The 25,727-nt window shown below is 40.6% G+C and overlaps 1 protein-coding gene and 1 long non-coding RNA gene across 7 annotated transcripts in view; one reads left to right on the plus strand and one right to left on the minus strand.

The window, feature by feature from the left end:
• The first annotated feature begins 449 nt into the window (after positions 1 to 449).
• Positions 450 to 25,727, plus strand: part of COL4A3 (collagen type IV alpha 3 chain) — a 148,241-nt gene continuing 122,963 nt past the window's right edge. For 4 of the 6 annotated variants that reach the window (XM_078328702.1, XM_008999619.5, XM_008999616.5 and 1 more), the window contains exon 1: positions 771 to 961. Coding sequence is in view for 3 of the 6 variants with exons in the window: in XM_008999616.5 (XP_008997864.3) it covers positions 887 to 961 (75 nt within the window). In the remaining 3 variants the exon portion in view is untranslated. Of the gene's footprint in view, positions 627 to 770; positions 962 to 25,727 lie in introns of those variants that run through there. The other 2 variants (XM_078328701.1, XM_078328700.1) reach the window with 1 other exon arrangement.
• LOC144576721 (uncharacterized) overlaps positions 6,795 to 25,727 on the minus strand; it is a 152,494-nt gene continuing 133,561 nt past the window's right edge. The window contains exons 4-5 of the long non-coding RNA XR_013519134.1: positions 7,121 to 7,290; positions 6,795 to 6,930 (exon numbers count right to left, since the gene is read on the minus strand). This is a non-coding gene — a long non-coding RNA (uncharacterized LOC144576721). The remainder of the gene's footprint in view (positions 6,931 to 7,120; positions 7,291 to 25,727) is intronic.

Below are 25,727 nucleotides of genomic sequence, written 5' to 3' on the forward strand. Positions count from 1 at the left end.
AAACCCGGGAGCCAGACGAGCTCTCCTCTGGTGACCCCCGGGCCACAACTCCCCAGCCGGGCCCGCCACCACCCCTTGAATGCCACGCTCCCTCCACTGCCCCTCCCAGGCAGGTGCTGGGGCCCCGGGACAGCGGTTGCCCCGCCTATGGGCGCCTTACCTGGGGGGGACGCCCGCAGCGCCGGGTGCTGCAGCCTCGCCCGCCCACGGGACGCGCACCTCCGGCCCCAATCCACCCGCGCCCCGCTGCCTCTTCGCGGCGCTTTCGCCGCCAAGCCCGGCGGCCGCAAGTTGGAGGCGGGCTGGAGGCGGGGAAGGCGGACAGTGGCACCGCCGCGGGCGCGGGAAGCAAGCGGGGCCTCCCGAGTGCAGACGCCCGCCGCGCCTCCCGCTTAATCTGGGCTGGGCCGCTGGCCACTCCCTCCACCCTGAGCAGTCACCTCCCCACCGCACACCCCAAACTCCCCACCTCCGATCCGCACCCCACTTCCCCGCCTCGGCCCGGGACCCTGGGAGCATCACCTCCTTAACCCCTTACCCTGGGTCCGCGCCCACCTGCCCCGCAGGCGCCCAGCCCTTTCTCTCGCCTCCTGGGCACGATGCCCGGGTACAAGGGACACTGCCTGGTAAGTTGGGAGGGAGGGGGGGTACGAGGGCGGGACCTAAGCCACGTCTTCCCTCCCTTGGAGCCACAACCAAAAAGCCTGAGTGGGGAGGGACGGACCGCGCGACCGAGCCCTACAAAACCCGCCCCGGCCGAGTGGCTAGGCGAGCTCTCCAGCCCCGGCTCCCGGAACCGCGCTACGCAGGAGACGCTGTGACCTGAGAGCCTGTGGGTCCCCGGACTCGCTGGGGCTCTGAGAGTGCGCCCACCGTGAGCCCCCGGATGGCGCTCAGGCCGCAGGTGCTCCTGCTGCCGCTCCTGCTGGTGCTTCTGGCGGCGGCGAGCGCGGCCGGCAAGGTGAGTGGGGGCTGCGCGACCCCCCATCCCCGCACTTCCATCCCCCCTCCCCGCGTCCGGGGGATACGCTGGCCCCACCCGCGGTCGTGGAACTGCTACAGAGCTGGTGGCGGGGCTGTGGGCTCCACGCAGGTCCCGGGACAGGCAGCGGGAAGAGCAAGCGGTGATGCCCGGGAACAGGTGGAATGCGCTGGGCTGGGGAAGAGGCGAGGAGGGGGCTTGATCAGTGCCTAGGGGTCAGGGATGGCGGGGACAGGCCTCCAGAGGTCAGTAAATTAAAAAATAGACACAGAGATAATCGCCAAGGATGATACGTGAGAACACCGGATGTGGAGATGCAGGGTGTCACACTGGTGAATCAAAGCAAGCAGCTTGGCTGAGAGCACAGGGGGCTGGCAGGAGACACCTGCAGGGAGTCCCAGCCGCCACTTCCTAGCTGGGACCTCGCACTAAACTCTGACCTCTCTGGGGTTCAGTTTCTTCCTTGCAAAACTTGCCCTCCAGTGTTCCTTTGCTATTGTTGGGAAAAGCAAATGCACTCGCTGAAAAATTAAAAGCACCTTACAAATAGAACTCAGGTTAGAATCAATTAAGCAATCTGTCACTTTGATTTGATTGTTAACTTGGAAGTTAAGTGAAATTGGATTTATTTAAATCCACCCGGTATTTCTTATTCTTTGCCATTAAAGAGAAAGCGAATGTCCTTGAAAGGATTGTGCCTCCTAGAGTTGACTGACTTGATTTTACCTTGTAAAAGTGAACTTTAACTTTTCAGATGCTTTATTTTTGCCCTTCAAAAAGTTGATGTGGGTGATAACGTGGGACAGTAAATTTCATTTCCAAGGATGAGATGTTTTTACAAATTTTATAATTGAGATTGTGATTGGAAATTAATGGTCACAGAAGTATTTATGTGTTACATGAAAAGAATTTTAGAACCTAGGGTCACATATAAGTTTTTCTTATTTAAATTGCTATCACCTATAATTGCAGACATTGTAGGTGAAACTAAAAGCCCTCTCTGACCACCCCCACACTTCTCCCCATTTCCCTGACTTCCAAGAGGTACCCACTTCACCACTTTGGTTTTTTTCCAAACATTTTCCATGCATTTACACACACTTATATGAATCCACAAGCTATGTATGTTTTTGTTGGCTTTTTAACATAAATGATACCATGCTATATTCCTTTGAAACCTGTGGACTGGTCCATGTCAGTATTTAAGATTTTCCTGTTTTTCTTTTTGCTTTGTTGCAAAGTTTTTCACAATATACCAAAGTTAACTGAACCATTTCCCTATCAGTTTACATTTAGGTTACTCGCTGTTTCACATTCTAAAGAACATTTGTAATCCATGTAATCTTCACATAGCTGGTTCTAACAAAAACGCACTTTGCATGGATTAGGAATTCTCAGCATTTAAAATTAGGAATTCCCAGTATTTAAATACTGCTGGACATGATAGATGAGAGTCACGCAAGTCAGTGGGTATTATCTACCAGCTTTAACTAGGAATAAAAAAAAATTCAAAAACAAAATCCTAAAGAAAATGTATGTTGTGGGGAAGAGCTCCAGAGCAGGGTTTGCCCATGTTTCTGAATTTAGAACAAGAGGAATGAGATTGGGAAAGGGGTGGAAGCACTGTACTTGTGTAAGGATCAACCTGAAAAAGTAATGCTTGGGGACCATGCAAACTCTAATCATACCATTTTCAATTCTGTTGTTATATTCCTTTATTATTTTTACATGTAAACTTTTCTGTTTTGAGTTTGGCCAAATCTTGGTGACTTCCTGCTGAAATTAATACATTTGTATTGTTTTTCTCAGCACTTGAAGTAAGTCTTTCATTAAAAAGTTTTCAGGAGTATCATTTCCAGTGTACCTACTGGGTTATAGAGAAAATATGCCATTAGAATAATGAAATGTGCCTTCATCTTGTAGAAAAAGGCATCACAACGTTAACTGATAATCAGGTGATGGGCATCAACATGGCTCCCTTCACAGAGAAACTGCTGTTGGGCAAGACTGCTGACCATTCTGAGCCTCAGTTTTCTCATCTGTAACATGAGAGAGTTGAAACCCCAATGGGGCCAGCAGGTGAAGTGATGAGTGAGGCGATGGGGTAAGAGACAATCTTCAGAGCCAACTAGTTGTTAGCATGCTAGAATTCAAGTACAATTGTGCCAGCATCACTTCAAGAGAGAAGTTGGGAATCCAGTTTTTATTAGAAACTTCTCTCATTCTAAATATTAGCAACTAAGACAAAACTTTATAAAAACATAGTGTGGCCAAACAATGTCTAAGTGAGAGCTAAATGTAACTTTGGAGCCATTATATTTTATTATTTTTGTAATACTCTAGTTAAGGACATGTTTCATTCTATATTTTTTCAGTTTTACTTTAGCATTTCTCAAAATGGGGAAATCGCAGTGGTGTTGACTCTACATGCTAAGTTTGTTTAGTCAGGGTGGAACTGTCCACCCACACAATTTGTACTGATGTGCCCAGAATGAAATACCTCTGCTGCTTTGCACAGGCATCCAGTTCTAGGCCAGCTGCCCAGTGCATCCCCAGGTTTTATAGCTGTCAGGGCTCAGCTCACCCACTTGAGAAGGGAGGCATTTGCTGTTGTCTCAGGCAATAGATCTGGGAGTGGAGGTATAGAAAGCCCCATTTTTTGTTTCTGGATGAGGTGAGGTTCACACATTAAGATATCATGGTTTATCCTTCTTTTTGCTTTAGCTTTCCAGACAGGGCAGCAATATGAGAAGCAAATATCAAAGCTGAAAAACACCTGCATTTGGGGAGGATGCTTTCTCACCAGATTTCATTTTCAAATTTAAACACTTTCAGTTAAATTTGAAAACAAAAAATAATGGAACAGAGAGCAACTTATCTACCCCTGAGATTAGGCAAGTATTAATATACTTTGACTTGTTTGCTCTCTGACTTCTTCCTTTAGGAAAAAAATCAGAATACAGAAAGTCATACACACATTCTTTACTCCCTCTTTCATCCCCGAAAGTTTATGTACGTAATTCCCCTGCACAATTTTATACTTTGTGTGTGTGTGTGTGTGTGTGTGTTCTCCATAAAAAATAAGTATTACTGTTTTATGGTCTTTCACAGGTAATAAATAGTTTCACATTATACATATCCATTGGAGCTTGCTTTTTATCATTCCATATTGTGTTTTTGGATTTTATCCATGCTGATACATGTAGATGTGATGTATTTGTAGTAATAGCTGCTGCATAGCATCCACTTATATAAAGTATGGTTTATTTTTCCATTCCCCTAAACAAAGTAAGCTTGTCTTTATATTTTCATTTTATATAGTTGCAATGTGTATTTTGCTATATGCACCATTGTGACAACTAGAGTTTGAATTCCTAAGTGGTTCATAAAGAAACCATATTTGAAATATATTAGGAATTGACAAGTTCATCTGCAAAAGGGTTGTGCCAACAGTGTACAGAGTGCCTATTTCCCTATATGTTTGGCAAAGCTTGGTGTGCTTAGATGTTAATGGTGTGAAATAAGATCTTGTTTTGACTAGTGAGTTTGTAAACTTTTTCGTATTTTAACTGGCCGTTTATATTTCCCTCAGTGTGAACTGCGTAATACAACTTTCTGCCTGTTTACCTAGTGAACTGTGCCTTTTTTGTTGCTAATTGGAAGTTATTTATATATTTAGATATAAAACTTTTGTCATTAAAGTGTATAGCAAGTATTTTATTCCAGGCTTTGGTTCATCTTTGAGTTACTGGTGCTTTAATGCATAATACTGTTTTCACTATAATCTCAAACCTACCTTTTTCTTTTTGACATTTTGTCTTTTGTACCTTGTCAAATTTCTTTTCCTTTCCTAGGATTATAAGAATGTTCTTCTACATTAAAAAAAAAGTTTCATAGTTTAACTCTTTTACATTTAGATTTCTTAATCCTGAAATTATTTTCTACTTATGAGATCTAGTTTTATCTATTTCCATGAAGATGACAAATTGCCCCAACATTTTAAATCAAATAGTATATTCTTTCCTTCTTTGTTTTGCAGTGTTCTAGCTGCAAACATGTATCCCACGTACCCATTCATATGTGGGTCTATTTGTAAGTTCTCTATTCCATTGGTCCAATTTTTTTTTTTTGTCCCTCCACCAATACCACTCTGTTTTTGATCGCTATCTTTATATTAAATCTATATGTGGTAGGACAATTAGAACAGTTATCCCTGTCATTATTATTCTTTAAATTTATGACAAGTATTCTTTCCTCTTTGCTCTTCTGGCTGAATTTTAGCATCTGCACCTGAAAGGTCCATGAAAGATTTCTGTGGGATGTTAACTGGCACTGCATTGAACATATAGGTTAACTATTAGTTGTTGAAGTATAAACACATGGGTGGTACCCAGAAATGCTACTGATTCTTACTTTTTGATGTTGAGTCAAGCAATCTTATTGAATTTTCTTATTACTTCTAACAGTTTGTAGATACTCTTAGATTTTTTAATGTAACTAGTCACATTGTCAGTGAATTATTTTTTCTTCCTTTGTAATCTCTGTCTTTTTTTCCTTGTTTTACTGTGCTGACCAGCTGTATTAGTCTGTTTTCATGCTGCTGATAATGACATACCAGAGACTCGGTAATTTATTAAAAAAAAAAAAAAAAGAGGCCTAATGGACTCACAGTTTCACATGGCTAGGGAGGCCTCACAATCATCGCAGAACAAGGAATATCTTACATGGTGCCAGGCAAGAGAGAAAGACAGCCAAGTGAAAGGGGAAACCCTTTACAAAAACATCAGATCTCATGAGATTAATTCATATCACAAGAAACCACCCCCATGATTCAATTACTTCCCACCAAATCCCTCCCAGAACACATGGGAATTATGGGAGCCACAATTCAAGATGAGATTTGGGTGGGGACACAGCCAAACCATACCACCAGCACTTCAGTGTAATGCTAAATAAAAGCAGTAATCGTATATATATTTTTTCTCATTACTAAAGTTAGAGGAAATATTTCTAACATTTTATTAAGTATGATTTTTTTCTGTAGTGTTTTAATAATTCTCCTTATCAGGTTAGGGTGTTTCACTCCCTAACATTACTGTCATTGTTCTACTTAATGACTGGATGTTAATGTTATCATTTATTTCATCTGCATCTATTTTAAGAAAATCATATATTGTTAAGCAGTCAAGGTAACAAATTAATTTATTTTTAAAATATTTAACCATCCTTGGATTCCTGTGGGTCAAAATCTAGTCATAATATCTCTTCATAAAACATATCCTATTATTAAATGTGGCACAAATATGGAAAAGTACATTAAGAAATGTAGCATTTAATGGCTTATTAGCTGAATACCAACATAAAGACCATTAGGGTCAAGGAACAGCACACTGACAGCACCCGGAAGTCACCCTTATATCTCTCTCAGCCACAGTCCCCTTTCCTTTCCCTGAAAGAAACCAGAATCTGACTTCTAATCATCATTTCCTTGCTTTTTAAAATATCTTTGTCATCTAAATACTTATTCCAAGTGCTGTATTTTGGTTCTGCCTGTTCTGAACTTTACGTATATAGATTCACACACTGTGAGATAGCATATGTAAATTCCTAGTGCCATGCTCAGGGTATGAATGTAGCTAACACAGGAGTGGGTGCCTGTGAGAGTCCACCTAAGACATATGCACTATGGCCGTATGTTTGCTGATGCCTCTAAACAGGAAAGTTGAGATCTTAAATAACTGATGTATATGATGGAACAAAATCCACATGTGCTTTGCTTTGTGGAATGAAGCTGTTGGCTAGAGCTGCCATGACAAAATACCATAGATAGAATGGCTTAAACAGCCATTTATTTCTCACAGTTCTGGAGGCTGGAACGTCCAAGATCAGGGTCCCAAATTCTTACTGGTAGTGAATCCGTGTGGGTCTGCAGCAACCTCGATTCTTGCCTGCTCAGAAGAAAGAATTCAGTTGAGAGGCAGAAGGCAGAAGGAGAGACCAAGGCAAGTTTTAGAGCAGGAGTGAAAGTTTATCAGAAAGCTTTACAGCAGGAATGAAAGAAAGTACACTTGGAAGAGGGCCAGGCAGGCAACTTGAAAGGCAAGTGCCTGGTTTCACCTTTAACTTAGGGTTTCATACCTTGACATACTTCCGGGGTCTTGAGTCCCTTGTCTTCTCATTCTCCCCTTGGGGCGGGCTGTCCGCATGCGCAGTGGCCTGCCAGCGCTTCAGAGGGGAGCATGCGCAGTGTGTTTACTGGAGTTGTATGCATGTCCATTTGAGGCGTTCTTCCCTTACTGGTGGAATGTCTGTGGAAGGTCATTTAGTAGTTAAACTCAGCCATATTGCCTCTTAATGTGCATGCTTGAGCCCACTCTTCCAACTCCTGAGATCTTATCAGGGAGATGCTGCTCACCACTTTCAGGTGTTTTTTATTTCTTGGGAGACTGCCTTTCCCTGGCACTGGCTGCAACCAATTATTATTTACAAAGACTGTTCAACAACCACCTGGCCATCATATGATAGTTGCCTGAGATTCCTGATGAGGCGGGGCCTTCTCCTGCCCTGCTCATGCCTGACTAGCTACCTACAGTAACAAAATGCCTGGGTGCTGGTAAGGGTCTTCCTTCTGGCTTGCAGACTGCTGACTTCTCACTGTAGCTTCACATGGTAGTTGTGAAGACGGGGAGAGAGACAGAGAGCTACTGCCTGGTTTCTTCGTTTTTTTGAGATAGAGTCTTGCTCTGTCGCAGGCCAGAGTGCAGTGGCACGATCTCGGTTCACTGAAACCTCCACCACACAGGTTCAAGTGATTCTCCTGCCTCAGCCTCCCGTGTAGCTGGGATTACAGACATGTGCCGCCACGCCCAGCTAATTTTCTATTTTTAGTAGAGTTGGGATTTCATCATTTTGGCCAGGCTAGCCTCGAACTCCTGACCTCAGGTGGTCTGCCCGCCTTGGCCTCCCGAAGTGTTGGGATTACAGGCGTGAGCCACTGCACCTGGCCTGCTTTCTTCTGATAAAGGCACAAATCTCTTCATGAAGACTTCACCCTTCTGACATCATCTAAGCCTAATTACCTTCAAAGGCCCCACTTCCAAAGACCGTTGCCTTAGGCTTACAGATTCAAACTAGGAATTTAGAGGGATAGAAACTTTCAGTGTGTAACATTCTATCCCTTGTCTCAAGATTTATTACAAACAGAAAGAAGGCCTTAAAGCTCTTTAACTGAAAAAACGGGTTAAAGCAAAGCTACTAAATGAAGCAGGAAAAGCTCAAAGAGTAAACTTAACCTGTAACAATCACCGTCTAAAACGTTAGTTTTAATGTAATTTCTATAATAAAACCTCTCAGTGTTAGACATCAGTGGGAATTAGGAACTATTAATAAAAATCTTTCAATACAACAGAAAACTCTTCGCTCTTCTTAGCAAAAAGGATCAGACAGAAGCTTCACTTTATGGTGATGAAATAAGTACAAATCTGGTAAGAAAACACCTTACTCCGGGTTCCACGTTGATCTCCCAAAATGTAGTCCCTGGCTCTGGTTTTCTCAAAGCAGCTGTGTCAGGCTGTCCATTCTTCCAGGTGTTCTTCATGTAAATGCTGATTATGGCCTCTGGTTTCAGAGCCATTTCTCTAACAAAGACTAAATTAAATTAGTGCTATCATTTTCCACTTCACACACCTACAAAACTCCAGGTAAACATCTGTGTCCATGCTGTACAATAGAAACATGATGTGAGCCATGACTACAAGCTTCATATGTCATCTTTAATTTGAAATTTTCTAGTAGCCACATTAAAAAATACAGATGGGGGCCGGATGCAGTGGCTCATGCCTGTAATCCCAGCACTTTGGGAGGCCAAGGCAGGCTGATCACAAGGTCAAGAGATCAAGACCATCCTGGCCAACATGGTAAAACCCCGTCTCTACTAAAACATACAAAAATTGGCTGGGCATGGTGGCGTGCACCTGTAGTCCTAGCTACTCAGGCGGCTGAGGCAGGAGAATTGCTTGAACTCAGGAGGCGGAGATTGCAGTGAGTTGAGATTGCGCCACTGCACTCCAGCCTGGCACCTGGCAACAGAGCAAGACTCTGTCTCAAAAAAAAAAATAGAGATGGATGAAATTAATTTTAATGTTTTATTTATACCAACACATCTGTAATATTGTTTTGATGTATAATTACTATTGCAAATATTAATGAGATCTTTTACAAACTCTTTTTTTCCTATTAAGTCTTCAAGATCTGGTGTGTATTTTGTACTTACTTCCAGAACATCTGAATTCAGATGAGCCACATTATCAAGCACCTATAGCCATATGAAGCCCAGCTAATTTTTGTATCTGAAAATGATGACTATGTATTTATAGCAGATAAAGTGCTTCCTATAGTGTCTGGTACAGAATACATATCCAGCTTTTATAGTCTAGAGACTATTGTTATTATTAATCATTATTTTGAGATGGAGTCTTGCTCTGTCACCCAGGCTAGAGTGCAATGGCAAGATCTTGGCTCACTGCTACCTCCACCTCCCAGGTACAAGCAATCCTCCTACCTCAGCCTCCCAGGTAGCTGGGATTACAGGCACCTGTCACTATGCCTGGCTAATTTTTGTATTTTTAGTAGAGATGGGGTCTCACCATGTTGGCCAGGCTGATCTCGAACTCCTGACTTGAAGTGATCTGCCCGCCTTGGCCTCCCAAAGTGCTTGGATAACAGGCATGAGCCACTGTGCCCGGCTTAGCAACTATTATTTTATTATCATTGCTATTCAATGCCACACGCTAGAATAGAAGACATAGGCACTGGGCTAGGTACTGGAGACTCACTGGTAAACAAAACAGACTGAATCCCCAGCCATGATGGAGAGAGAAAGCGGCAGCCCAGTAAACCAACAAATGTGTAACATCAGATTGTGGTGCTGCAGGGGAGGATGGGATGTGGTGATGGAGGAGACTTTTTAGCAGTGGTCAGGGAAGCAGACTGAGGCTGGACATGGTGACAACCTTGTGAAGCCCAGAGGGATGTGGTCCCAGACAGGGCCTCTCAGAAGTGGAGAGAGGCTAGAAACTTCCGATTTTACCACTCCTGGGTTGTCAAATAACAAAACCAGGCCAGAGGCGGTGGCTTACGCCTACAATTCCAGCACTTTCAGAGGCCAAGGTGGGCAGATCACCTGAGGTCAGGAGTTTGAGACTAGCCTTACCAAAATGGTGAAACCCTGTCTCTACTAAAAGTACAAAATTAGCTGAGCTTGGTGATACACACCTGTGGTCCCAGCTACTCAGGAGGCTGAGGCAGGAAAATTGCTTGAACCTGGGTGTCGAAACTTACAGTGAACCAAGATCATACCGCTGCACTCCAGCTTGGGCAACGGAGTGAGACTCCATCTCAAAAAATAAAATAAAAAAACCACGACCAACAGAGCTTTCGAAATAAACAAATAACATGAAATTTTAAAAGCTGAGTTTATTTACTGATCACAAAGGGAACTCCTGGCCCTGAAGGAATATGCTGAGTGTTTTGCTCCAGATGAGGTGGGGGATGGGACGCGGGGAGTCAGGGTACCACAGAGGAGGCAGGTCTGTCGTGGTTATGCTAACTGAGGATTGAGTGTTGCTGGAGGAATAGGGTACAATAAGTCCATAGGCCTCTATATGGCTGTCTATGGTATAATTTTAATGTTTACATTTAACGAATCAAATTTTAGTAAAAGAGATACAATGCAGTGTTTTTGTGCTATTCCCAAGACATTGGTAATGAATTCACAGTGTGGTTCGGGGATGAGCCCACATACAAAATGGTGTGATGGAAACATTCTGCTTTCATTCCTGCAGACATATCTCTGCCCCTCTCTCCTCAATCTCATTGGGATGGGTGTGAATTTGCCAAATGTGGCTGTGAAGCCCAGAGCAAGAATACCAAGCGAGGCCAAAGAGCCCTTATCCCAGCTGACACAGGACTAGGCCAGAAAGGACTTTAACACAGAGAAAGATGAAATTCAGTTAAGGACATGGAAGAAGTGAGGAGCTCCTCAGAAGAAGAGGAGGGGAAGAGAGCCAGTCTAGATCAACATGGCAATTGCCCAGTCTGTCCCAGTTAATTGATTTGGCACCATTAATTTGATAATCATTTATGTACATATAGGTTAAAACTCCACCCCACTTCTAGTGCTTGGTACATACAATATCTGACTATCAAAAATTCTTGACTCTTCCTAGTGTATAAAAATAAATATTTCCACATACCATGGTTGGTATTGTATGTGTGTGATATGAGTGTGTACATGTAAATCTGCCCACGTATGTATATTTGAAGAATAGTTTATATTCTCGAAATTTTGGTATTAATGAATTTTGCCCATGCATGTATATTTGAAGAATAGTTTATATTCTCGGAATTTTGGTATCAATGACTTGAAAGTTTGTAACCTTCAGAGTGATTTGAAACAAAGCCATACAAAAATCTTTTATTTTTCTAGCAGTAGTTTTAGGCTAAGTTAGGAATTTTCCATTTTTAATCTTTATGAGCCATGTTTGTTAATTAAATTGTCTCTCCAAACTGGTTTCTTAGAGAAGTGATCCCTGTGTTTAAACATGAGTTCAAGTGTATTTAGAAACATTGGGAGATTTGCTGTAATGTAGACAAAACAGTCAGGTCATTGGATTTTTTTTTCCCACCGGGATATTTTTGTTGTTACATGACCTTCTCAAGGAAAAAAAAGTTCCACAAGTGGGAAGTCGAAAAATCTACAATATTCTTTCTTTGTATCATATGACGAAGTTTCTCTGGAGTGACCCAAGGCAACAAGGCAAGTTATTTATTTTCTTTGTTGAACCAGAATGATAGGATAATTTTATGCTGTTTGTTTATGTATGATATTGAGAAAGCTAAAGAGTTTGCTTGCTGGCTTTAAAAAAAGTTATATGTGTTGTACAAAATTTGGAAAACGTCTACAAGTACAAAAAGAAACAAAAATTAAAACTATTTATAATCATATTACCCAAAGAGGATTACTGTTAACATTTTGGTCTATTTCCTTCCAGATATTTTTTTTCCACTCTGCTTTTTTCTCCTAACAATAGGCTGGTGAAAATTTTTTGTGTGTAATTCATTTTTCTAAATATAATTTTTAAAAGTCCATAAAGAACTTTATTATAGATTGATACCATAAGTTATGTAAGTAATGTCCTCTTATTGAACATTTTGGTCATTTCCAGTTTGGTATTTAGAAATACAGTAGTCCTCTCTTATCTCCTGTTTTGCTATTTGAGGTTTTAGTCACCTGTAGTCAATGGGTTCCAAAATATTCAGTAGAAAATTTCAGAAATAAACTTTTCATAGGTTTTAAATCGTGTGCTGTTCTGAGTAGCATGATGAAATCTCCCACCGTTCTGTGGTATCCCACTGGGGCGTGAATCATCCCTTTTTCCAGCAGATACACACTGTCTATGCTCCCTGCCCACAGGTCACTGAGTACCCCCTGGGTTATCAGAGTGACTGTCTCAGTATTGCAATGCTTGTGTTCAAATAGCTCTTATTTTATTTATCAATGGTCCCAAACGCAAGACTTGTAATGTTGACCTTTGGGATATGCCAAAGAAAAGCCATAAGTCCCTCCCATATTTCCCCCAATAGACCCCAGGGATAGCCTGGGGAGAAATGCCAAATGTGGGTGAAGGGGAGGAAAGCAGCAAAACACACTGCCATGTGTATACCTATGCAACTATCTTGCATGTTCTGCACATGTGCCCCAAAACCTAAAATGCAATTAAAAAAATAAATAAATAAAAAATTTTAAAAACTAAATAAATTTGTGTTTGTTTTAAAAATAAAAAAGTAAATAAAATAATAAATAAAATAAACACATGAGCTGAAGAAAGCATACAAAAAAGAAAAGAAAAGCCATAAGTGCATTCTTTAAGTGAAAAAGCAGAAGTTCTCAACTTAATAAGAAAAGGAGAGAATTGCATGCTGAGGCTGCTGAGATCTATGGTAAGAATAAATCTATATATGAAATTGTGAAGAAGGAAAAAGAAAATCAGGCTGGGCGTGGTGACTCACAGTTGGACTCAGCACTTTAGGAGGCCAGGGCGTTCAAGATCAACCTGGGTAATATAATGAGACCTCTCTATCAAAAATTTAAAAATTAGCTGGGCATGGTGGCATGTGCCTATAGTCCCAGCTACTCAAGAGGCTGAGGTCGGAGGATCACTTAAGCAGAATGGAGGCTACAGTGAGCCAAGAGCACATCACTGCACTCTAGCCTGGGCAGCAGAGTGAGACCTTGTTTCAAAAAAAAAGAAAAGAAATTTTTGTATAGTATATATAGGGTTCCATACAATCTGACATTTATTAAAATCGTATTTCAAATAATTATGTATGGAGATGCTTTCTTACCAAATGTCTAATTTAGATGATAAGGTAGTGCTTTTCTTTTCTTTCTTTTTTGAGATGGAGTCTCTCACTCTGTCACCCAGGCTGGAGACCAGTGGTACCATCTCAGCTCACTGCAACCTCTGCCTTTTACGTTCGGGCAATTCTCATGCCTCAGCCTCCTGAGTAGCTGGGATTACAGGCACACACCACCACATCCAACTAATTTTTTTGTATTTTTTAATAGAGACTGGGTTTCACCATGTTGGCCAGGCTGGTTTCGAACTACCAACCTCAGGTGATCCACCCACCTTGGCCTCCCAAAGTGCTGGGTGTCATTCTTGATTTATAGGTGAAAGACTGATCCAATGATATTTATCAAGGTAGTGGAAAAGTAGGCTTATAATTGGGATTTCTGGTTATAAGGATATTTGATAGAGCCTTTTCCTTTTTTAAAAAAAATTATCATTATTATTATTATTTTGATACAAAGCTTCACCTCACTTCGAGGCCCAGGCTAGTGTGCAGTGGTGCAGTCTTGGCTCACTGCAGCCTCGACCTCCAGGGCTCAAGCAATCCTCCCTCCTCAGCCTTCCAAGTAGCTGAGACTAGAGATGCATGCCACCACACCTGGCTAATTTTTGTGTTTTTTGTAGACTATGGGTTTCTCCATTTTTCCCAGGCTAGTCTTGAACCCCTGGGCTCAAGTGATTGGCCAGCCTCAGCCTCCCAAAGTGCTGGGTTTACAGGCATTAATTACCATGCCTGGCTAGGACCCTTTCCAACCAAAAACTTCCCAGATAATTAAAAATGAGTGTCAGGTGCCACTGTATTTACCATTTAAGTAATTAATATGTGAGATAAATTTGAATTTTAAAATGCTTTGGTTGTCAATGATGACTGCCTCATGACATTTTAAAGAATCATCAATTGACCAGTCACAGGGGCTCATACCTGTAATCCCAGCACTTTGGGAGGCCAAGGTGGGCAGATCCCAAGGTCTATAGATCGAGAACATCCTGGCCAACATGGTGAAACCCCGTCTCTACTAAAAATACAAACATTAGCTGGGCATGGTGGTGTGCACCTGTAGTCCCAGCTACTCAGGAGACTGAGGCAGGAGATTCACTTGAACCCAGAAGGCAGAGGTTGCAGTGAGCCGAGATCGCACCACTGCACTCCAGCCTGGCAACAGAGTGAGATTCTGTCTTTAAAAAAAAAAAAAAAAAAAAAAAAAAGCATCAATACTTGACTCTGCAATGAAAAATAGTTTAACCTGTGTCCACAGTGCTTCCTTTTATCAACTCCTTGAAGACAGCTGTCACATCTCATCCATCTTTGTGGTTCTAGCGCTTAACATCACACTTGGCATTTTATTAGAAAAACTAAAAAGTCAATAAAGAATTAGTTATTTAATCCTTTGACAGAAGAATAAAAAGTTATTTTTAGACAAAATATTGAATGCTTCATTCATTCATTCTTTCATTCAACAATGCAGCAAATACTTTACCATATCTTACTATGTGATGGGTACAGTGCTACGTGCTGGGAACAAAGGGAGATAAAACTCGTGTGGTCCCTTTTGTCTTCATGGAGTATGCCACAAGTGAGGGTCTTAGATACATGTGCAGAGTAATAGTGAAATTATGCATGTTCTAACAAGGAAAATATGGAAAAGCAAACTTTGAGTGGAGTTGAGAGGAGGCATAGGATTGGTAAATGCACTGAACTTGCAGGCATTATATTAAGCAAATGTGTAAGTTCAACAGAGTCAGACAGCATTATAGTAAGATTTCAGTGGCTTGAAAACATAGTTTATCTTCAAAGTAAAGTGTTTTAAAATGTTGATAATGAATTCAGAAAGCAACACTTACAGTTACTGGGTGGTGCTTTTACCGTCTTCTAGTATATGCCTCGGCTCAAGCCCTGGTCAGCGATTAGTAGCAGTGCTTCCAGGCTTGCAGACATGGACTAGATTCTCATTTTGCCATCTTAGGCAAAAGCAAATCAGCAATCCCTTCCAAAAAGCAATAAAAACTGAGAACAGTGCAACCTCTGAAATCTTATGAGGTGAATTTCCAACTGATTGGAAGCAAAACTGCGTGTCCCACTCAGGTGCCAGTGCTCTCTAATTGCTGCAGAGAGGCAGAAGACTGAGATTGGATTTATTGAGTACTGTCTGTGCCTGGGACTGTGCCCACGAAACAGTTCAGAGCTTCTACTCGCTGTGACCTGCTCGGGCCTTTCAGAGATGGAACATTCAGAGCCCATGTGACCTGAATGAGCAGCATCCCCACACCCTACAAGGGCAGTCATGCAGGCAAGGACATCTGAGGCACCCTGGGATCTAATAGAGGCAGTGCCCAGCAGCAGTAAGAGCCCTTCATCGTGGTCCAGAAGAAAGACACTGTTGTGACCGTTTGGGGCAAGTCACTAAAATTCCAAGACCACTGAAATTCAGATTCAGGTTCTGTTTTGTGAATCACAAAATGTGGCACATAAAATCTTCCCCTCCTATCTCCTGAAATAATACAATCGCATATTTTACACACAGTCAAGCATTCCACAGATGCCAAGTATTACTGAGACAGGAATGAGATTCAATATCAGAAAAGCAGTAGTCCAAATGTTTCTTATACTCATTTAATTCTCCTTTTATTTTGTGACCTAGTATCAACTTCCTGGAATGCATTAAGGAGTTTCTTGTTTTCAAAAATATTATTCAGTGCATTCTTTGTTGCTGGTATTTTCTAATAACATTATTTGAAACATCAGCAGAAATGGCATCCTCCCTTAGGACTATCCCGATTAAAAAATGAACAGGGTATTTACCTTACGCCAACCTGTGTAAATACTGATACTAAAACACACCCAGTGATTTCATCACTCTTATGGTGACTTTACCAGATACCTCAACGAAAGCACCTGTTAATAGAAATAAAATACCTGGTATAGAGATATTTCTGGGTAACATTTAATATTATCAATATTCTTATCTTTAAAATAGAACTCTTTGACATGTCTCTAAGAAAGAAGGCATGGAACAACCAACTTTGATACAGAGCCTCCTTCAAATTCCATTGATAGGTAGTTGGCTGCATCGGGGTTGGCAATGTACATTCATTCCATGCACATTTACTGAGTACTTAAGTGTGATGCACTCCTTTATGGAAACTCTTGAAATATCCTTTGGAGGATGAATCCTTGTGAAGTTTCAAAATGAAGCCACTGCAACTAATTATTAGATTGAGCATAACTCTTCTTTATAGCAGATCTTTTTTCCCTAACCATACCTGTAATACACATCATTTGTGAATATTTGAGATATATAGATAAAAGTAAAAAAACAGTAAAACAAAAATAACTCCTCATATTAGAACCTGGGGATAACCAGTGAGAATATTTTGTATATTTGTATAAAACTGAGATCATATGGCATATGGTATTATATATTCTGCTTTTCTGACATTATATTTTCTAACATAAGTAAATATCCCTTATAATGAATGTATAATATTCTAAGATGTTTATATACCATAATTTAACCTAAAGTTTTTATATTTTTAACAAGGTTATGATGATTTTTGCCTACATATCTTGTTTTTTGATAACATAGAATCATTAATTAGAGTTATAACTTTTTAATACTGCAAGTTTTCCTTGTCAAATAATAGATGCAGTTTTAATACTAATGAGCAAAAATAAATAAGATCACCCTAAATTCTATTTTGTATATATAACTAGAATAAACATTTTGATATATAACTACCTTTTCTTTTTTAATCTAAAATATGATTTCCCATAAACTGAAGATTAAATTTTAAAAATTTCCCCCAAATAGCCAATTTTCACAGCATTTCTTCTAGAATAACTCACTGATTCCCCATTGATTTGTCTCAGCTCTGACCAAAAATGAACCAAAGGAATATCTTGGCCACAAATAAATATGGACTTTCAGTTATTTTCCTTGTTATAGGCCAGGAGTCAGCCAAATGTTTGCTAGGTTTAAAGACTCCAGCCTCAATCAGCTCACCACTTCTGTGCCCCTCCACCCACTCACGACAGCTATGCATCTGAAATGAGGTGGGTTCAGAGACCTCCCATTGGTGAACACCATAGAAAACATAAACTGGCTCAAGATCATTCACTCATTGGAAGAGGATTTTGAGTCAATGCATCAAAGAGCAATTTCCTCTTTTCTAGACCACTGTACTCATCCCATCCCCTCCTGATTCTCTCATTCATTTTAGTGACCTCCCAGCAGGGGATTTTTTCTAGGTTTCTTAAAGGCTGATCTGGCTTAAACCATGTATCAAAATTAAAACTAAATTGGCTTCCTTATATCAAGTTGAGCAGTAGCTTGATAAACATTATTGTGTATTATAATCTCATTAAATTATATAATAGCTGTCTTACTATCTCAGAAGCAAATATAGTGGAGAAAAAATAGACTTGCAATAAAGGCCTTAACACCCACAATTTTGTATTGGGGAAAAATGTTAACAATTTTAATCTGCCGCTATTGAAACAAAACATCAGTCAAAACCCTCTTTGAGCTATCACACGTATATCCAGTTCAAGAATTATTTATTTACATAAATTAACATTTGCAGTGTGTTTAATATGTTCTGATATAAAACCAGAAGACTAATGCCAATTACTCTAACCTCTACTAACATATTGTAAATGATTTACTTAGGAGTCTGTTTTAATAAAGTTCACCTTCACAAAACAACCGTTAGAGAAGCCTCCCCAAAGTCAGACTCGTTTTTACATGTGAAACTGTTATGCTTTTTCCATTGGATAAGTCACTGAACTGATCTAAACAGAGTGGGATGCTCTGTGTTGTTCTAAGCTCTTTTTTGGCCTCTTATTTTCCTGTTTATTCAAAGTAAAAAAGGAAAGTACATTTTGTTTCTAAAATCAGAATGGTAGTTCCTCACTCTATAAGCAAATTGAAGGTGATTATGTTTTTCATGGCCACCATAGCAAACCATGTCCACAAGAGATGACCTCCGACACTCTCACTTTGGGGCCTCGAGGAGAAGGAGGAACTCGCTATGAGTTAGAATAAATTTAAGGGATGATTCATTCCAATTTTAAAAATTGGCAATTAAAAAAGAAAAAGAAAAGAAATAGTCCTCAGGGATATGTAAAAGTCCCAAAGAGCAGCGCAGACCAGAACCAGAATCCAGAACAAAGTGGTGGATGAAAATTAGGAAAATACAAATCAGACGGCTCATTGGAATTGCATTTGACTTAAGACTTTAGGTCAGACCAGGCATTAGGGGCCATACAGATAGAAGATTGACTCAAACTTGATGGGGTTACCAAACTTGGCCAAAAAGACTCCAAACCAAGATAAGATGGTATGTCCAAGGTGAACAGGCAGGCATATGGAAGCCATAAGACAGCAGTAAGCAGAATGACATGGATGTCTGCTATTTTTCCCTGAGAAGTATTCTTTCCTACTTCTGGTGGTAGCATGTCAATTTCACTTGAAAGAACTACTCTCTCCTCCCTGCTTGTCAGTCCCTTGGTTAACAGATTGGACACAGGATCTAAGCCAAGCCAGTCAAGTGCCCTCTCCCAGGAATTTAAATCTTCAACCAAGAGTGCAAGGAGGTTATTCATCCTGACAGCAGTCCCTTGCAAAAACTTTCTGTCGGTTCTTGTACCTTGATTCTCACAGCAGCCCTGGGGCTGTTCTTTTCTGAGTTTTGTTTATTTAACTTTTCTTCAATTTCTATGTGCTGCCCCTATGTCATTCCAACAAATTCCTTTTTGATCATTGCGTTAGTCTAAATCATTTCTGTTGCTTGCCACCTCAAAAGCCTGGCCAGATATCAGGAATCCAGACAATAGTCTGGCCAGCAGAACTGGTGGATCAGCAACCTTCTACCTCGGCCAAGAAGCCTCTTATATGAACAAGTGAGGAGAGAAGTACCCTCAGGATCAATAAATGCAGACCAGCAAGTGCACATGGGTGAATTCTGGCTAGGAAACTCAACTGGCAGTTACCCAAGATGGACAATGGAATGTGAAAACTGAGTTGCTGGTTAATTATTGCTTATCAGCAAACTGTGAGGCACTTCAATTTTTGCAGACATATGAGTGTCAGCCCTGGTAAAATTAAGATGGACTCAATCAGTCTCCAAAAGAAATGATAATTATTGAAATATTAGTCCTTCCTAGGTGACCTTGAGTGCCAGCTTGGTTTCAGCTTTTGCCTTCCTCATTGGTGCCTCTTAAAAAGTGGTAATTCTTGCTTTTTTACCAAAAGAGACCTGGTCAATGTTTTTGCTGTGCTACTACATTTTGGTATTCATTTTCAAGTCTGTCTTTATTAATATATCCTTTTACTTTTTGGGGATTACCTTTCCTTTTCTACCAGCAATAACTTAAAATGTTACCTGTTTCAAATTACTCAAAATATAAAATAGTGATATATCAAGTTAATCAAACACAACAACAAAATTTGATCACACTTAAAGTTCATACTTGGAGCCAGATAAATCAAGTAGAGCATTTTAAGTACATAAAAAGACTCCCCTTTTTTTCATTATGCACATTTTGGAAAAATTCTCTAAACTCTTGTACACATTCTTGACCTCTCCTTTGCATGCTGCCACATTGGACTTTTGACATGAGGTTGCAATTTTTTTCTTAGGAGTGAATTCAGTCAGCCACATTGTAAAAAGATAAAGCTTCTGGTCAAGTGCAAAGTTTAGTTGAGCACTGATCAAACAAAGGATGGGTGCTTTGAGGTGCTTTGACAAGGGGCTTTTGGCAGTGCACCCCAAGAGTGAGTACACAGTGCTGCTAGAGAACATGCCAAGATCAGATAAAATCTCTATATAGACCAGTTACCTTTTAGCTGTATGAGAAGAAGAGAAATTGTACAGGTTGTTCTTGCTCTTGAATATAGGTAAGCTAGTCATTACTACTAAAAAAGCAATGGCAAATGTAGCTTTAACATAGTGTGTTCATCTTCATATATAAAGAGAAATCTATTTAATTTGTTATATAGTACACCAAGTTCCCCCCACTCCCATCACCATGTAGCTATTTGGTGTAATTGTAATACAGAAGAGAGCAAACATTCCTTTTTAATAGGGAAGAAGTAAAAAGAGAACTGAAATTCAGAAGGAATACCTTAGACCACTGGTTTTCAAACTTTAGTGTGCAAGAGATGGAGTTTATTTGAAAATGCAGATTTCCTGGCAAAATCTTCAGGGATTCTGGCTCCGTAAGTCTGTGGTGTGGCCTGGAAATATGCAGTTGTAACATGTCAGTTCATTCAGATGTAAATATTCCTTGGAACTGTGGAAACACTGCCTCAGACTGAGGAAAGGGTGGGAACACTTGCCTCTCTCTGGGCATCATCCTGTTGGACCTGGAATTCCAGACCCATGAGCTACTGGAAGTGTCCAGATAATGAAGGAGTCAGCATCTCCTACAGGGAAACTCAACAGCATGGGAGTGGACTGTAGTTTGTTAACCACAATAGCTGGTTGTGTGCTAGTCACTCATTCTGTTTCTAAAGATTCCCCCACTTTCCCTCCCTGGCCCTTGGGGTGGTGGTTGGAGAATGGAAGATTATTTAATTTGGTTTGATTTTTCATGTATGTTCAAGCTTCTATCATGCCCTCTATCACAGCACTGTTGTGAGAATTGAGAGATAAGGCACATTACATAATGAGAAGTCAAAGAAACCAAGAAAATAAAAATCAAACAGCTCTTGTGATGGTGTGATTGATGATGACTGTCCAGTGATGAGGCTCATGATGACATCATTGTCTGGCTGTCCCACTGCAAGTTAAGGGGAGACTCTGCTGTCACCCTTGATGCACACATCCAGTGTTGACAGCGGTATCATCATCTCCGCTCTCCAAGGCCAGGCTAGAGTGGGGAGCAGCTAATAGTGAGAGCAGCACAAAAGGAGTTTGAATTTGGTTGACCTGAAATGAGAGTTACAAAGTTCAGCCAGTGTCCTCCTCACAAGGAGGTTCTTCCCTTAGGCCAACCTTGGAGGATTCTGAGTGTGGTTTTAATAAGGGAGTAAGTAGGCTCTGCCATTTGTAGATGTTAATAGGATTGGGATGGCATGGGGGAGAGTGTAGACCATCTGTTTTTGAGGGCGTATTCTATCACATTAAATGTTCTTGTTGCAGGACACGTGAAGAATAGAAAAGGCTCTTGTCTTAGTCTGTTCAGGCTACACTAGCAAAACACCATCTATCGGGTGGCTTATAAATAACAGAAAATGTGTTAAATCTGGAGGCTGGGAAGTGCAGTATCAAGGCATCGGCAGATTTGGTGTCTGGTTAGGGCCTGTTTCCTGGCTCATAGATAACACTTTCTCATTGTGTCTTCACATGGTGGAAGGAGTGAATGAGCTCCCTTGGGACTGTTTAGTAATCTGCTTCATGGAACATTTAGTTAGAAAAGAGTTAGTTGGAACAACTCCTCTCTGCGGTATTCTCCTCATACATTAGAGATTTTCCAGATATTTTTAGTATACATGATGAACAGTAATTCATTTCTTCCATCTTTGTATGCAGTTTAGAGCACCCTACTCAGGATAATAGAGTAATTTTTCTATCTTCTTCCTGAATTTGGATTCAAGCAACCTTTTGGATATTGACTTACCAAGCTGCTAAACTGGGACTTCTGCAAAGAGAAACTTGGAGGGAGGATGAGAGTGAGGATGGGGAGTTGATAATCACACAGTCCTAATCACACAGTTGCTCCAGGGATGCCTTTGAGTAAAGATGGACTTTGTTGGTGTGGTCATGGCAGGGGAGAAGTACAGCAGCAGGGATGACCTGTGTGTGAGCCAAATGGGTCTGCAAGCTAGTTTTCACATATATATCTGGATAGGGTTTCTTGTGGGGAGGAAGGTTTGGGCAAAGACCCAAGAAATTGAGTTTTCTGTAAATATACACCCTTAATAATAGGATAAATAGAAATTTAGATCTTGAGGCAGGTCTCATAGATAATAGAAGTTATTTTAGGAATATGCAGGCTTATTGACCTCATTAGCTTATTGTCCCTTCAACAGTGGGAATTATAGCAACACAGCAGAAGTTCTACCATTCCTGCTCCAGACAAGGAACTCTTATGTGTTCTAGCTCATGGTTTCTGCCTAGTCAGCTTCCACTTCATGGTTTCTATTCATTCATGTCTTCTCCTTCGAGAGTGTCTGCCTTCTACCTTCTCTCTGTCTCAACTTTCATTCCCACTACCAAGCATCTAATGCCCCCTATCTCCAGAGGGAATAGGCTTGGTCCAGCTGATCACTTCATCTTTGACTTGGTACAGCTCTTGAGTCAGAGCACAGCACAGTAGACTCACCTGCCTTGGTCCAATCAGCTGTACCCAAGAATGTAGTTTATAACAAACAAATGGCAGCCTTCATTGTTTTGTTTTTACGAGGGCTAGAAGAACAACATCCCCAAACTACTCCTTTTAAAGCATTAAAGTAAATGTTAGTAACTCCAGATATTATCTGAGTGTTCTGCTCCAATAGAAAAGTATGTTAAACCCAAATCTAGCAACTCTTCTTTAGAGGAATCCTGGCTTCTTCACCAAATTGTTAAAGGACTTTGTAAAAAAAAAAAAAATCACTTTTAGTATCAACATTAGAATATTTTTTAAGTATCTAGAGTTAGAAAGTGGCAACATTTGGGTATTGTATCCTTTTTTCTAGGAAAGTTTTAGTCTGATCTGTTTATAAGCAGATATTTCACACTGAAAAAGGACCCCAAATAGCCTTTTCAAAGCTCAGCGAGCCATTGTGAGTCATTGGCTTAACACAAAATACTTTTACATAACCCAGGCCACCGAGAGGGATATCCGGTCAGGTCAGCTATTTTTAAAGCACTTCTCCCCCACTCCATCTCACGTAACAGAGTTGCAGCAGTTTGATTAGAAAACTGGCTCAGGTTCTGTGATTCATGGAATCAAAACCCAAATGAAATGTTTTTAACTTGTTTCAAACTGGAACCATTTTCATTTCAATGTGCTACATTACCAAAGAAACAACTTTCTGAATTAGACACACATATATGCAAGCAGAATATAACTTTTGCACTGATATGTATATGGCATTATGTGTTGGCTTCCCATATAATTTCCTAATTCATTAACTCATTCAACAAATATTTATAAGGCGCTTCCTATATACCAGGTACTGTGTTATGGCTGAAGACATGAGAGTGAGCATGGTGGACCTGTCCTCACAGAGCTTCCAGTCTAGTAATAGTTATGGACCAAGAAATGGGCAGTTGTAATATCACATGATAGGACAAGAATGCAGTGACAGAGAATGCCTGCCAAAGGAGCATATAGAAGGATGTCAGAAAACCCTTTCCAGAGAAAGTGATATCTACCCTGAGACTGAAATCTGGCCAGGAAGGATGGGAGGAGAGAATCTTCCAGATACAGAAAGCAGCCCATGTTGGCTTGGGATTCTGTTTGAGCACCAGAGAGAAGGCGAGTATCTGGAGGGAGAGAGGCCAGGAGAGGAAGGAAAAGGGAGGTGGGAATGCAGGAAGGACTCCATCCTGCAGGGTCATAAGAAGGAGTTTGACCTTGATCCTTAGAGAAATGAGGAGCAGAGAGAAATCTTGAGCAGATCAGAAACATGATCAGATTTGTGCTCTGGAAAGAGGACCCTGGCTGTGGTGTTGGGAATGGATTAGAGGTGAGCAAGAGAGGAGGTGGGGAGAACAGGGAGAAGCAGAGACAAGGTGTGGTGGTGATCCCGGTGAGACAGAGAGGTAGCCAAAAGGAACACAATGACTAAGACTGTGGAAAGAAGCAAGCAGATCTGTGAGTTTTTTGATCTAATCAAGATGATGTGGTGATGACTGATAAATGACTCTGCATCCTTCCAAATTTAGCATCAAAGCACTGCTCTCACCAGGGACTTGTGCTACATTCATAGTATAAATTAGTATCAGCAAAAAGTCTGTTCGTTTTACTATATTAGTATGCATTTCTTTTATCAAGTAAGACCTAAATAACCCAGAGTTCTAATTTTCAGGCTTGAAATTGTAAGTAACGTAAAACTCTCCATTCAAAGCAGAGTAAACAATTTTACATATATTTATTTGCTTCCATAATTAAAAAATTCAGAAGTCATGGAGGTTTCAGGTGAGGCTGGACCTAGCATTTCAAAGATATCATTAAAGACCAGGTTTCCTTCTGCCCCTTGTCTTCACATGATGTCTGCTTCATTCTAAGATTGCTTTCCCTCATGGTCTCAACCATATACTTCTCTGTGTTATGTCTACCATGAAGACAAGCCATTTCTACCAGTAATTCTTCCCCCAAAATCAGCAAGTTTCCTTTCTCAGAAATCATCAGAGAAGAACTTTGGAGTCGCATGCTCTGAAGCCATCACAGTGGCCAGGGAGGTGGATGTGCTTCTACTAAGAGGAAGGAAGAAGAATGTCAAGTGGGAAAAAAAAGAAAAACAAAAGCAAAAGCAAACGTCCCCTCCATTCAGCATATTTCTTGGTCCATCTTAGCTACAGTCACTATTCATAAATGAGTTGAAAAATTCATCAAACAAGAATACATTGAGCTACATTTTCATTTTTTAAATGCAGGGCACACGCAGGTCCTTCAATGGCTGGAGGTAACTCAAGAGAGTGATGCTTCCACCTTACTGCCATCTTGGCTCTGCCTGCTCTGTGATACTTTATTTCCTCTGCTGGCTCTGCAAACATGCCTTGAATTCTATTTCTGGCAGATCCTGACTCCCTTTTAAAACATGGACATACATGATACTTCTCACAACAGTCCGTATGTATTCCTGAGAAACTAAAATGGAAACACTTATACAGTCTAAAACAAACACATAAATAGATATACATGTTTTATATATTATCTAGAAATATATACATATAAGTGTATTATTGCAGATCAAACTATGTAACAAAAGAGGGACTTTGTGTTTTCTTTGAGGTTGAGATGTATCACTAGGTAAAACAAACTGTCATAATGATTTTCTATTATAAAAGTAATATGTAATCTGGGCATTGTGGATTAGAGCACTTTGGGAGGCTGAGGCAGGCAGATTGCTTGAGCTCAGGAGTTTGAGATCAACTTTGTCTCCACAAAAAAATACAAAAATTAGTTAGGCCTGGTGGGACATACCTATAGTCCCAGTTACTCAGAAGGCTGAGGTGGGAGGATCGTTTGAGGCTGAGAGGTGGAGGTTTCAGTAAGCCAAGACCATGCCACCACACTCCAGATTGGGTAACAGAGCAAGACCCTGTATGTAAATAAATAAATAAACAAATAAATAAATAAGGTAACATTTCATAATTAAAGTGTGCAAAATTCTGAAAAG

The sequence above is a fragment of the Callithrix jacchus genome, chromosome 6, assembly GCF_049354715.1.
Source record: "Callithrix jacchus isolate 240 chromosome 6, calJac240_pri, whole genome shotgun sequence".
NCBI classification, from domain to species: Eukaryota; Metazoa; Chordata; class Mammalia; order Primates; family Cebidae; genus Callithrix; species Callithrix jacchus.